General features: G+C 46.9%; 1 protein-coding gene across 1 annotated transcript in view; it reads left to right on the forward strand.

The window, feature by feature from the left end:
• The first annotated feature begins 529 nt into the window (after positions 1-529).
• Positions 530-13,858, forward strand: part of DIAPH1 (diaphanous related formin 1) — a 44,931-nt gene continuing 31,602 nt past the window's right edge. The window contains exon 1 of the mRNA XM_068960111.1: positions 530-655. Coding sequence (XP_068816212.1) covers positions 530-655 — 126 coding nt within the window. The remainder of the gene's footprint in view (positions 656-13,858) is intronic.

Genomic DNA, 13,858 nt, shown 5'->3' on the forward strand with positions numbered 1-13,858 from the left:
CTTCAGCCCTCGCCGCAGTTAGGGACGCGTTTCTGCTCCAAACAGGACCGCGTATATTGGTGGGGCTGGAGCTAGCATGTCTTAATTCTTAAGGACACGGGTGTGGGTTTTTTTCCAAAGCCTCCTTAGCAGGAAAACGGGGCCCGATGACAAAACGTTGGCAACCTCCCGCAGGTCCCCCAGCGAGCCGAAACCGGCCCCAGAGGACTGAATGAAAGAGCAGGTGCCGCCACAGCGGCGTAGGGCAAGAACCCCCCAAGGCGGCGCGCCGCCTCCCTGCTTCGGAGCTGCCCGAGCGCCAGCGGCGCCGGGAGAGCGTTTCGCGGCGGCGGCGGCCGGGCGCCGCCAGGGGGCGCGCGGCGGCGGCGGCAGGAAGTGGGCGGGGCCGGAGCGGAAGCGGAAGCGGGCTCATGAATATTCATGCGGCTAATGAGATGCTGCATGCGGGATGAGGCGGGCGGGGCCGGGCCGGGCGCGGCCGGGGCGGTTGGGCAGCGCGGGCTCGGCGGCCTGAGGAGCCGGCGGCGGCATGGAGGGCGGCGGGGGGGCGGCCCGCGGCGGCGGCCGCGACAAGAAGCGGGGCAAGGCCCCGGCGCCCGAGGAGGCGGCGGCGGCGGCGGCGGGGCCCGGCGACCCCAGCAAGTCCAAGAAATTCGTGAGTGGCGGCGCGGGAGCGGGGGGGGGGGCTGCGGCGCCGCCGCCCGCACCTGCCGCAGGTGCCGGGCCCGGGCGGCCGCGGTCACCGCGGGGCGGCGGGGGGGGCCGGGGCCGCCCGCAGCGAGGAAACCCCGGCCAAAGCCGCTCCGCTGCCGGCCGGCCGGCGGGCGGCAACTTTCCTGTGGCAGCCTGCCCGGTGGAAGCGGACCGGTTTTCTCTTGCTGACGGGTTTGTTCCCCCCCGAGGAAGGGGGGGGGGGGCGGGCTCCCCCCGCCGCTGCCCGCGCCTCGCTGGCGGTCTGGGTCTGCCCGGGGGGGGGGGGGTCCGTGGCGGGCGCGACGGCGGCGGGGCCGCCGGGGCCCCCCCGCTTCGCGCTGAGCGTCGCTCGTTTTCACGGCAACGGGTCCCCCCCCCCTCCCTCCCCCCCCCGCCGGCCTTGGTGATGCTCAAAAGGCGCCTGAACGCGGTGTCCCGCCCGCCGCTGTGGCGGACCCCGCGGGAGCGGGGCGCTGGGCTGGGTGGCGGCCAGAGGTCCCTCGCCGCCGCCGTCGCCCCGCTGCCGCAGCCGTTTCTGCCGTCCGGCTTTCCGCCTGCGCTGAACTTTCTGCAAGCGCGCAGGGCGCTGCCGAGCGCTGCGCTGCCCGCGCTCGCCGCGCTGCGGGAGTTATTCTGCGGTGATGTGCACTTAAGTGATTAATCAGTTGCGCTGACTGTATGCAGCGGCTTTGAAGATGTTATCAGGAACTGGCTGAAACTGGAGACAACTAGGGGTTTTTGCTGGTTGGGAAGTTTGGCGGGGGAGGGGGGTCACCTGTATTGGCACTCTGGAAACAACTACAAGTCTCGACGCTAAGCGAAAGATCGGTGCATCCCTTTCCGTCTCTTCTGACTGCTGCATGACTTACGGAGTGTTTACACTCTGCTTTTCTTCCGTATCAGTTCATGGACTGCTTCTGCTCCTATTAAATGCAGTAGGAGCTGAATTCAGTAGCGGTTTAGCAAAATATCTGCTATAACAATGGGAGGTGAAAATGCAGTAATCCTGTTGTTCAGAGTTTGAAATAGTATTGGGTTCCTCTTGGCATCAGCAGGGTACATGCATGTCTTCCCCTCACCTTTCCTGTTGGCATACCACTGGACTCTGGGTTAGGTACTTTCTCCTCTCTTTGTTGCAGTCTGGATATATGCTTGTGTACTGACGCGTTTGCAGGATGTAGCTTGCCGAAAGGAAACATGTTCTCCTTTGGGAATCACAGAATGGCCAAGGCTGGAAGGGACCTCTGGAGATCATCGAGTCCAACCCCCTGCTCAAGCAGGGTCCTCTAGAGCACGTCGTGCAGGATCACGTCCAAGCAGGTTTTGAATATCTCCAGGGAAGGAGACGCCACAACCTCTCTGGGCAACCTGTGCCAGTGCTCTGTCACCCTCACAGTCAAGAAGTTTTTCCTCAGATTCAGATGGAACTTCCTGTTTCGGTTTGTGGCTGTTGCCTCAACGTAGAAGTAGAAAGGAGATCTGAAAACTGAGATTAACCTTCTTTTTTGTTTGTACTCTTTTTTTTTTTTTAACGCAAGTTCATTGTCATAGATAAAACGACACTTTTTTGCTATTCATAAGGATATGTTGTGTCCATATGGGTCATCTATTAGATTACACAGCAGGGAGCTATTTTTGTTCCTTTATTATTACTGTGCACATAAATATGTTTACTATTTTGTGTTATTTATGGTAGTTTGAGTTCGGTAGTTTAAATCTGATTATATAGCCTCGTAGTAGTGTTTCAGATGGTCTTAACTAAAACAACAAAAAACATACTGATTATACTGGTTGGATATATGATTTTCATGAATGTATTAAGTAAGGAGGTATGAACTGGAATTAGGTGACAGGTGGATTCTTGTCTTCTCACTACAAGGCAGGTTTTCGAAGTTCGTAGGTACTTAAAGAGGCTAAAAGGTGCCCACTGGAATTTTGGCAAGTTAAACACCTTTGAAAACCTGGCCTTACTGCTTTTGATTTCAGAATGAAGAGAGTTCAGTTTCTGTAGTAAGTTTTTTATTTGTAAAAATTTCAGAAGACAAATTCAGTTTCCTGGCTTCCAGTGACCTGCTCCAAATTCAGAAGCTAATCTTTTATATCTGCTGGCTAAGCAGAAATCCAGAGTAATTAACGCACAAGACTTTTTCCATGTGCTGGGAAACAGAGTACCTCTAGCTAGGAAGTACAACAATAGCAACACTTGCTCCGAGACTGAAAATAGCATAAGCACCTAATATGGTAGATGACATTGTGACATATTTATGAAGCTTGCTTTAGCCTCAAAAGTTAGCTATTCCTTCATCTTCACCTCTCTCCTACTGCACAGTTTTGCATATGAACTCTGTCTTCTGCAGCATAACATTTTGGCCGCTGATTGCTATAAATATGATGCAATCAATTGTCATTGGTATTTTATTTGCAAACTTAATGCTCTCTAATTTGCTCTAAGTGTGCAAATCATCATGTCTCTTTATTAGATTACAGTTTGCTGCTGCTTCTCCTGGAGTTGACAGTGCATTCAGGCTTTTAAGCAAGTCTTGCTGCTGCCGCCGCCTTCCCAACTTCCAAACCTCGACCCACCCTTCCTGTCCTAGTGACTAATATACTTGTGCGCTACTTGGTCACTTCCCAATCTCTTCACTGCAGCAGCCTCCTCCTTGGTTCTTCTGTTACTTCATTCTATCCAAAATGCAACTCCTGTGTTTGTCCCCCGTCGTAAGGGAACAATGGAGGTTATAAAAAGTCCACCTATGCTGTTGGTTTACATCAGTTGCAGCTTCCTGAGAAACACCTGTGTGATATTAGAAAGCAGTGAAAGTAATTCTCTTCAGAACTCTGATATAGTTAAACTTGCCCATTTTTTTTTTCTTCACCTTACTTTCAAGATCGTGTTCGGTTCTGCTTTGTCTTGCATCTGTTTTTGTTTCTTGCTGTAACCTGTCTCATTTAGCTAGGAAGACCAATTTCTTCTTCCTTTTCTCTGGTTTCCTTCTTCTGAGGGAGACCAATTTCCTCCTTCCTTTTTCTGGTTTTCTTCCTCTGAATCTGTTTTCTGTAACTGTTCTTCACAGCAACACTTTTTAATACTGTTATTACATGCTTCAACCTTTTCATTAGGTCTCTATAGCCACGCTTTTTGAAGCACATCTGAAAGGTCTGATGTCTGGTCTATGTCAGTATTTACATCCTTTCTGATATGGTTAAGAGAGAGGAGCTGCACCTCAGATTCAGAGGAGACCCATGTCTGCAGAGATGTTTGCAAACTCTCCCGCACTGCGAGTGCTCGTGAAGTGTAGAGCTGTCAGGGGAGAAGCCTTGTCCCGTAATGCTCATCTCTCCTCTTCAGCATTGGGCTCTTGGATGTTTTCAGCGTAGCCGCGTGCTTTCCGCTTCTGGGATGTGTCTTGCATGTGGATCCGGAGCTTGAGGAGCCCTACGGTGCCGTCCTGCAGCTTGGGCTGCGCTCTCTAATGGGGCCCTGTGACAGCCCGTTTCCACGCGACAGCCGTGTGCTGCAGACCCTCTTGTGCAGGTGGTAGTGCATCTGTCAAGCTACCTGTTACCTGGAGTTTCTTTTGGTAGCTTTCAGATAAACTGAGAGGTCAGAAAGTATCTCACTAGTACACTAGATGAAACTGGCTGAAAAAGTCTCAAGCGTTTTGTTTGGTATTATAGCCCTACCCTACCACACGTCCTCCTTATATGTCTCTATTAGATCTTTCAAGGCAAAGTCCTGTTGTGTTTTTAGGATTAAGAAGAGTTAACTCTGAAATCTTGTTCTCCTTGCTTTCTTTTTTACTAAACTATTGCTGATTAATATGAAAAGTTTCTTGTTCTCTTGGTTTTTTTTTTTTCCTTTTTCATTTGACCTCCTGCTACTTTTTTATTTTATGCATCTGAGGCTTAATTAAAAAGTGGTGCTGCTTTTTTTTTTTTAACAGGTGTAAATATCTTTTTCTTCTGTTATGTCGTATGTGGGAAATTGTCTTTATATAAATTAGATTTGTTATTTGTGGATGAATGCTGAACTCTGCTAAGCTGAGCATTCAGAAGTTAAAGTTAGAATGAAAGTTGTCTGGCTGTAAATTTGCATCTTCCTTTTGTTAACACATTTATCCCATGATCCTGAATGATCCATGATCCTGAATGATCCATGATCCTGAACGATGTCCCCGCCTCTTTGTGTGTCGAAAGCCAGAATAGGGTTTGTTTGCCTAACATATTGTAACACCTGACTGATTTATTATCTGAAAATCTGTTACTTATGAGTTAATAAAAATCAATGTTGTTGACAGCGTATGTAACACGTGAAGTTACTTGACTATCAAAATACACAAGCGTAGTCTGTACTAGCTGCTGGGAATCTCTTATTTTTACGTCTTGTTCAGCTGAAGTTTGGAATCTGAGGCTTTTCAGCAGCTTCTTTCTTCCATGTGAAAGCCTGGAGTGGAGTGACAAAGTCTGAGACTAGCTCAGAGTGGACTAAACAGGATCTTGATTATAGGTTTGTGGTTTGTTTATGCTTATCACAGTCCTTTGATTATCCTGTAAGTGTTCAGCTTTTGGAGTTTATGAGCTGGTTTTGCAGCTGCTGATTATCCAGGCAACGCTGACTGTTAAACCCTTGTCGTCGTCTTCAAGGAGGGGGAAAAGTGTTAAGCTGTAATCCCCTTCTTTAGCCTGTTAATTAGTGCAAAAACTACAAGCCATCAGGCTCCAATCAAATAATCTAAGAGCTCTTTTTCTCCTAGTTGAGAAGACAAGTTTGGGCTTAGGCACAAAAGTCCTCCCCGGGAAAGGCCTGAGGTTTCAGCTGCTCTGTGCTGGGCCAGATGCAGCTTATCTGCCCCTGGGGAGAGCCCCCTTACCAAAGCCCTGTCCCGGTGGCATCACCTGGCAAACGCTTTATCCGCTGGCGTTGGACGTGGTTGTGATGTGAGCCCGTAGGAACCTCTCTTACAGATTATTTTCCCCCCTTTGCCCCGCCACCCCAAAGGGCCCAGACTAGGGAGTGCTGATGGTGCGTGTGGGCTTTGGTGATGCTGTGAGTGTTGTTGGTTCCAGGCTGTGTAACTGAGATATAAAAATCTCTCTTCCAATTCCAGAAGCTGTCGGATTGGGCAGTGGTTAATAATTAAAGAGTAAATTTTCCTAACAGCACACAGAAACTAATTATGCTGTCTTGTTTTCCCTCGCGCGCAGAAACCTTTGTGATGTGACCCATGACTGCTGCCTCTGAGTAGTAGTTTTCTGTTCCCCCTCGCCGCAGCCTAGCGTGGATAGGAAGGCAGGTCTCCCACTCTTAATTTCTATTTTTGTTTTTGGAATGTGAAAAACAAGCTCGGGCGCTTCCAGCCAAAAGAACAGCCCTGGTAGATTGTGTCTGTGATAGGGGAAGATATGTTTTAAACGTGCGTTTGGCTGATTGTGTTGAAAACGCACCTTTTCCTGGCGTAGGCCGGTGACTAAACTGCTTGCCTCCCTCCCTGCTGCTCGGTGGGGTGGAGAGGGGGTGGGTGTGCGAAAGTTGTGCAAGAGTTCAAGTGTAGCAGCAGTGGTGCTGCCACAAGGACTTTGGTCCCCTCTTTTCAGTGCGCCCAGCGGCCCTTGCTCCTCCTAACAATCGCTCCCTTTCCCCCGTCATTCAGCAATGGGATCTCCTCTGTGAGCTTTCCTGTCTCTTTAATTCAATAATTCAGCTCGGTCTTAACCGGGAACCTTTTGTTCCTCTTTAGTGCCTCTGGGGTCTATGAAGGTTTTTTGTGTTTATTTGTTTGCTTTTCATTTCCTGTCCTCTGTTTAAAAAGCTTGTGGTAGCTCTTTGGATTTCTGTCATTAAATTAGATAGCATTTCACGGACCAAAATAAGTGTCTGACTAGCAGCCTTTGACGCTCATCACTCACCACCTCTATGTCCATGGAGTTTGGCCTCAGAGTTGAGATGGATGGATGAGTTATTTCCGGGATATGTGAAAAGAGCAAAACTTAAAGATTCCATGCTCTTAAATGCAGGTGTGGTGGTACTGCTACATCCATGTATTGCTTTGAGGAAATGTTTGCAGAAAAGGAGCCGGGCAGAGGAGAGATGAAATCTCTGCGAAACAGTCAACCTTGGTGTCTTTGCAGAACTCTGATCATCAGTTATTGGTGATGCAAGTGATGTTGGTATGCTGTAGCCTGCAATTGGTAATCCCATCAAAATGGTATAGGAACAGGCCATCTCATCCAGGTTACTCAATATGGACCTTTAGCACTCGCTGCTTGAGTCTTGAGTCAGGAGCTAAGAAGTGAAAGGCATGTCATTATAAAACGCAATGAGATGTTGCAGGACTGTCCCAGGGAATCAAATCCCCCGAAACCACTTGGTACCTGAAGTACCTGGGTCAAGTTTAATGATTAGTCTTTGGGTGTCGTTACCCTGCCACGTTCAGACTCCGCGATGGAAATTGCTGCCTCTCTGCTGTGGGGAGGCTTGCGTGCTGGGTGGGGGTTTTTGACTGTTGGAGACTTGCTAGGGTTTGTTCCGTTAGTTTTAGCGCAGGGTTTCGTTTGCTTCCTGTGCTGGAAACCACAAGAAGTGGCGAGTGTCTGCGTAAGTCAGATATGGCGCACGGGGTGGGGAGCAGCAGTTGCCTCACTCTTCCCAGGTTGAGCGTCTGTCTTTGTGAGGAGAGTAATTGGGTTCTGGAAAATGTATCAGGTGAAATAGGATGTAACCAGAGGTAGACAGGAAAATAAGGGGTCTGTATGAGACCAACAGTGATATCTTAGGGCAATGCTGAAGCAAAATCCAGTGTCCCTTATCCCTCTACTTCAAAACCTTTCAAAGGTAAACCTACTGGTATAACTGAATCACAGCAGCGGTAGACGAGTGGCTGTGTATGGAGTTACATGAGTAACTAGGGCAACTTCCCTGCTGCAGAGGTCATTTTTCTGTTCTTGTTCTGGCACTTGGCTCTGGTTCAAGGTTCAGTTAGGTGCCCTCATAATAGAAACAATAACATACCTGCAAACTTACTCATTCAGGTAAACTGTTAAAGTGCTGGTGGAACATGTTTGTTCCCCCCCCCCCATAATTAGTAGAGGGTTCGGCTCATTTTGTATTTGATACCCTTTGAAACCCCTCTTTACTCTGTCTTGTAAAGGAATGGAAATTTTTCCCTCTTTTATTCAGCAAATCCAGTGGCTGCTTTCCGTTTCCTTACTGACTTGGGTTAGTATCTACAGCTGCTGTTGCTTCCTCCTCTGCACCCATCCCCACTTTTGGGCAGCGATGCTGTGAAAGTGGCAGGGCTGATCGTTTTACAGCGGTCTGCAGCACTGGGAGCTGCGAAGCCGAGAACCATAGTGTTTTCATATTTGTGCCAGTGCTGTACCCCAATAGGGGCAGTGGAGCTGCCTGAATTAAGACTCAAGGAGAGGGATAGTGTAATAGTGATGAGCAAAAGCCTTTGGCTTTTGTGTGATTTTTATCATTGAAATGTTTGCACAAATTATTGCCCCCTTGGGGTAAGGGGTCAGCAAGACTCCTTGGGTGGAGGAGTGGGAAGCATCTCTCTTTCTTGCTGGCAGGTGCTTCCCGCTTAATCTGAACTCTCTGGAAGCCCAGGATTTACCCTTCACCTGCTAGTGAAGGCTATAGCACAAGGTAGAACTGGACCTTCTTCCCTCCCTCCACCAGGAATCTGGGTCTTGCTGCACCCTCACCCAGCACCCTCCGTTGCGTAGCACCTTCATCTGAGCCAGAACTCAGCTGAGATGCAAGAGCAGAGCTGCTAGGTGAGGAGCTGGGGTTGGGGGATGAGGTTTGGTCAGCCTGAAGCTCCTCTGCTCCCTTCAGAGTGAGTGTAGAGAGATCATATGAATGTGCCTCTATGTGGAGAGGAAAGGAGAAGGACGAGACAAACATATTTAAAGGGTCTCTGCTAGACTGTGGAGAATATTGGGACAGGTAGAGACAGAAGTTAATGGAGGTGTACCAGGATTATATGGAAGTAGTTGTCTTGTATGCATTTCAAATTGTAGTGATGAGTGTATTGCCCACTGCTGCAGTACAGCATCTGTTTAAATTCATTTGAAGGCTTTTGACTTCCACAAGGGTTAGTCTTCAAACTTCTAAAAACTGAAATCTCATTATTATAATGATTTAGTTTTTTGTAGGTATCAAGAAAAAAAATTTTCTCTGGCTTTGAGCTAGTTGCTTTTAAAAGGCCCTAGGGTTAGTGTTTGTCCTTTCAGCCTGCTTTCCATTACCCCTTCTGCTGACCCTGCAATCCCCGGTCTCGCATTCCTCCCTCCAGGACTGTCCTTTGCTTGTTTCCTGGAATTTCTCACTCAATCACGTAGTGTCCTTTTTGCGAGTTATCTACGCGTTCTTTGTTCAGGAGGCTCCGTGGATTTTGGTACTTTGCTACTGTTGGTTGATAGATGAAGAATAATGAGGTAGAAGAGGAGGAGAAATCATGGGCCATATGTGCTCTGAGGCGGAAGGGTAAGGAGAAATTCCTATTTTGAGTTATCCCAGAAAAGATCTTGGCAGAAAACCAGTTTCATGAGATGTTTTTAAAATAGTTAGAAAATGGAGTTTACGTTATTAAACAGAACAGTACTGAAACTTTTCTTGTTAGCTGTGGTTTAAAGATGAAGACAGTTCACCTAAGTGCATTGATACTGGCAGTAATCTGGGTTTGTCTAACATGACTAGTGGTGACTAAGCTTGAGGAAAATTTAGTTTGGGGCATATCTTGTGATATGGAAGGCGTGGAGAAAAGGCAGAGTCATGGAGTGGACTGCTTGCATGACTTTGGTACTTTTTTTTTTTTTCCTTCCTCTCCCCGTTTCTCCACCCCTCCTCCCCTATGTGTCATTTTTGTAAGTAAGCTGAGTGCGTCTCCTTCCCACTCAAGTGTGGTGTGTGCCAGTTCAGAGGTGGTTTCCGGTGGCCCAGGTCTACCACTTGGCCCCTCTTTGGCAGGAAAGGGCCGTGCCAGCTGCTCACGTGCACGGTGCAAAAGGAAAGCTTTATTGTGTTCCCATAGTAACAAGTAAACAGCATTCCTTAGTCACTGGGACAATTTTTCTGTTTTAACAGACCAACACCCAGGTGAAAAGCTTTTCAGCGAGTGGAACAGAAATTAGGGTAGTTTTTCAGCTTAGGCTGGAGAGGCAGGGGGCTATTGACCTTCTGAAAATGGGAGGTTTTCCTACTGCCTCGCTACAAGTAGCTGTACATGCTGTCACAGACATGTGTTGCTTGAAGGTCCGTATGTTTCTTTTACGGTCACTTGCAGAAACTCTGTCTCCGGAGTGCTCAAGAATAGTGAACTCTGGACCTTGAGATGCCACTCGGAAATGTTTTGGTAATTAAAAAAAGGTTTACATCTGATCTAGATAAATACAAGCCATCTCTGTGGGAAATGTTCAGGGATCGTGTGGCAAGCCCTGCTGTGCTGCTCCCTGCGTAGTATTTCTTTTTCTCTTTTTTAATTCCCTCTTAGTAGCTAATCCACCTGACAGATACAGTATGCAGCAACGCTCTTGAAGAGTGGTACGATACGTCTGAAGAAGTTGCCCAGGCGAAGCAGCAAAATAGCTCAGCCGTCCTCAGAGGAAGGTAACAGAGACCGATATCTGGCACTCGAAAAGGTCGGCATACGTTGATACCTGGCAGTCTCTCCAGTGTACTGCTTTCTGAATGTGACCTTTAGGCCATTCAATACCAACGTCAGGATTTATATTTTTGGCTTCGGTAATTCTAGTACTGACGTTGTCAGCCCGCGTTGCTGATGATCTCAGGATTGCCTACGGCACCGGGAGACTTGAAACCAGGATTCGTGGTGCGTAAGGATACTGCCTGACTGCTCTGTTTGGTGGTACGTGCGTGCCTGACCTTACCAACAGCTGTCGCTTGCCCCTTGACCAGTAACTTTCTTCCTGAGCACGTGTGTACCTTGTCTCCTCTTCATCCTTCCAGAGGATCTGCACACATCGTGCCCTTCAGGTCTTGGTAGGGATGACTATCCATGTTCTCCCTATAGCTTCACTCCTCATCATGAGGAGGCTTCAAGACTTGCGTTACTTCATGGAAATGAGATGTCAGGATGGCTATCCTATCTGGTGTCCTTCCCTAGTCTACTAATAGATTTTAATTCTAGTTTTCATTGTGATGATGCTTGACAAAGTTTCCGTCATGTTAAACCGCTTTCTTCTCCGGTCTCCTCTCCGTTCTCTTTTTGAGTAATCTGAGAGAAGCTATTGCAACAGAAAGTGCAATTACCACTCTCTTGTCTCATCAAAAAAAAAAAAAACACACACACACACACACACAAAACAAAACATCCCCCGCACCTCACGTTGTCTTTTCTTGCTTTTGATTCTCCAAAAAAGGAAGATGTCATTTAATAGCTGACTTAAGGAAAGTTATTCACTGAGTAAAGGTTAGAGACTTAAAGTTTCAGTAACTTCTATCCTTAGTTCTCAGGACTGGTTGGTAACTGTCCATCTGCATAAAGGACATCTGCAGGATTTCTACCCAGGAGTTAGATGTCCAGAAAAGATTGTCCATGTAAACTGCTGTCAGCCCTCAGTCTAGTAAAACGTCTTGTAGCAAGCAGTGTATATTTGAGGGGAGTGTAACTCATGTGCATCTTAAATATACAAGTTTTGCCCTTGCTGCTGGATTGCCTGGGGGATAATTCTCAGCAGGTTATAAACAGTGTGCTCTGCTGTGCTTTGCCAGTTTGAAATTATATGTAACTAGAAATGCCTTCTCTTAGTACCCTGGCAGAACAAGAACCAACGGGAGTATTTCTGGATGCTACAGTAGCAAGGGCATGCCTACCTCTAGGCAGCTTCAAAGCCATGGATAATGGTAAAGAGGTTACAAAGTCAATCCCCTAGTAACTGTGTGCTGTCTAAATCCATACGACTTTCCACACTTATTCAGCATGTGGACGCTTTTTGTGGACAAAGATGGGTGAAGTCAGTATGCTTCAGAAGCGAGCAAAACCTGCCAGCCAGTGTATCCAAAGAAATCAAAAAATACCTTAAACTGGAGCTGTGTGCCTTTAAACGTCAAGGTGTATTGCTTTTTCCATTCTTGGTCTGAGAACAGTATACTGAGGTATTTGCCGTCTGGATGAGGGAGACTCATCTAAGAGCCACCATCAGTGTCCCTATTTGTGGTCTTTTGTGAAGACTAAAATTATCCTAAGCACTTAATTGTTGTGATGTTTCTAATTCTGCTCCTTAGTTTTTCATTAATGTTTGGCGTTTGCTTAATTTGCCTTTATAATGTTCTGTAAGTGCTTTCCATTCATAGCTTTAATTCCACCCTCCTTTCTTTTTTAATGACATGTGAACTATGTGTTTTTTTTCTTTGAAAACCCGTAAATAGCTTTTGGGGTTTATCTTGAGAGCAGAGAAAATGGGGGACCCTTTAGACCAGAGAAGAGAATGCGCTTTATAATGTTCTCTTTATAAGGATAAAAGTCTTTACTTGCTATAACGTTTTTATTTTTGCGTTCTTTAGCAATATCTAGCTAAACAGTTGGTTAAGGAAAAAGAAGAAATAACTTCCGATGACTATGCATCCGTTTGAAAGAACTGACCTGGATGTACAGAAAACTGTTATGTGAAAAGCCATTTTTTGTATCAGTATTGGGCACCACATCTGACTTCCAGTGCTTTCTCCCTAGGTAAGGTAGTGTTTTGTCCATGGCATTGTCCAGACTGCTTTTTGAACCAAACAGTTCGTTCATTCGCAACTTCTAGTCATGCTTTGCTTGACGTGACACATGAACTGCGAGAAGTTGCATCTGGTGGCTTCCAAGAAGATACACGAGATGATTGCGGGTTTTGTTGTCACTGCCATGTTTGCTCTTTGCATCTTAAAAAGTAGCAGTGAGGTGGAGCGTTCCTGCGATCGTTTCTGACATTGGATCTGTGATGCTGGTTCCGGATCTCTGTTGGTTGCAAGATGCAAGGCAAAAGGCTTATCCTCAGGAAACGTTGCAGGTGTAGTTTCAGAGGCTGTCCACGTGGAAAGATTTCCAAATTAGACTTTTTGTCATCATTTTGAGATCTTGTAGAAAAGGTTCGTTTTTTGTTTTTCTTCAGGGCTATGACACTGGAATAGCCTTTAGGAGATTCTGGTCTTCCCATTGGCGCTTAGAGGAAGGGATGATGAAATACCTAGGAATCTTGTGCATGTTTCTAGAGCTTACCAGAACTGTTTGTCTTTATGGGGCTTCTAGCCAGGAGGTTGGGTATTTGTTCAGATAAGCATTTGCTAAGATTTGTGGACCATGTGCTGTCAGAAAATGGTCTGGTTCTGTCTCACTGGTGTCCTTGCACTGTGGCCCCAGACTTAGCTTTTTTGCTGCTTAGTATCACAGTGGTTTCAGACAGCATGTGGATTCTTTGTCACTTCTGAGGAGGAGGGCTATGATATCTTGTGTATTTTAGGAGAGAGATTGAATAATGTCTGGGGTGGGAACGTAGAAAGGCTTGTAAGAAATTATAGCTGTTAGCTTTAAAATGTTTTGTACAGGCATTCAGGCCAGAGTTTGAAAAGCCATTTGACTGCAGGAAAATTTCCCAAGGTGAATTACAGCATTTAATTTTGACAGAAATATCTGTTTCTTTCATTAAATTAAGGCAGTTTGAGTGATCTGGCTGTTTTTCCTGAATCTCCAGGTGGATTACTTTGGTGCGTCTGTAGCACTAACTGATTGTAGCTTCATGAAGGCCTTTGACATCCGTTTAGTGAACGCTCCTGCGTAAAGCGGCAGTTCCTTGCTCTGCTTGTTTGCTCCGATACACATGCTACACTGTCGAACTGAGATTGGGGAAGTAACCCAGGTTAAAACTCATCTGACAAAAGAAATGGTTAGTTTCAGTAGTTAGCATTAGTTCACGTGTGCAAGTTAATTTTAATCTAGCTCACTGCATGACCACTGAAATGCTTATGCCAGCGCAGTGGGAGGTAGGAAGAGGAGCAAGCAGGCATGGGTGGGGGGTGATGGAAGAGGCCAGGCAGGCTTATGTCACTGGAAAGTGTGACACCTCAGTGGGAAAGCGATGAGCAGGTTCAGGGAGTTGATCCAGCTGAAAGGAGAGAGGAGAGGATGGGCACATGCAACTGAGAGGAGGAGGAAGGTAG

This window comes from Struthio camelus, chromosome 13 (genome assembly GCF_040807025.1).
Source record: "Struthio camelus isolate bStrCam1 chromosome 13, bStrCam1.hap1, whole genome shotgun sequence".
NCBI classification, from domain to species: domain Eukaryota; kingdom Metazoa; phylum Chordata; class Aves; order Struthioniformes; family Struthionidae; genus Struthio; species Struthio camelus.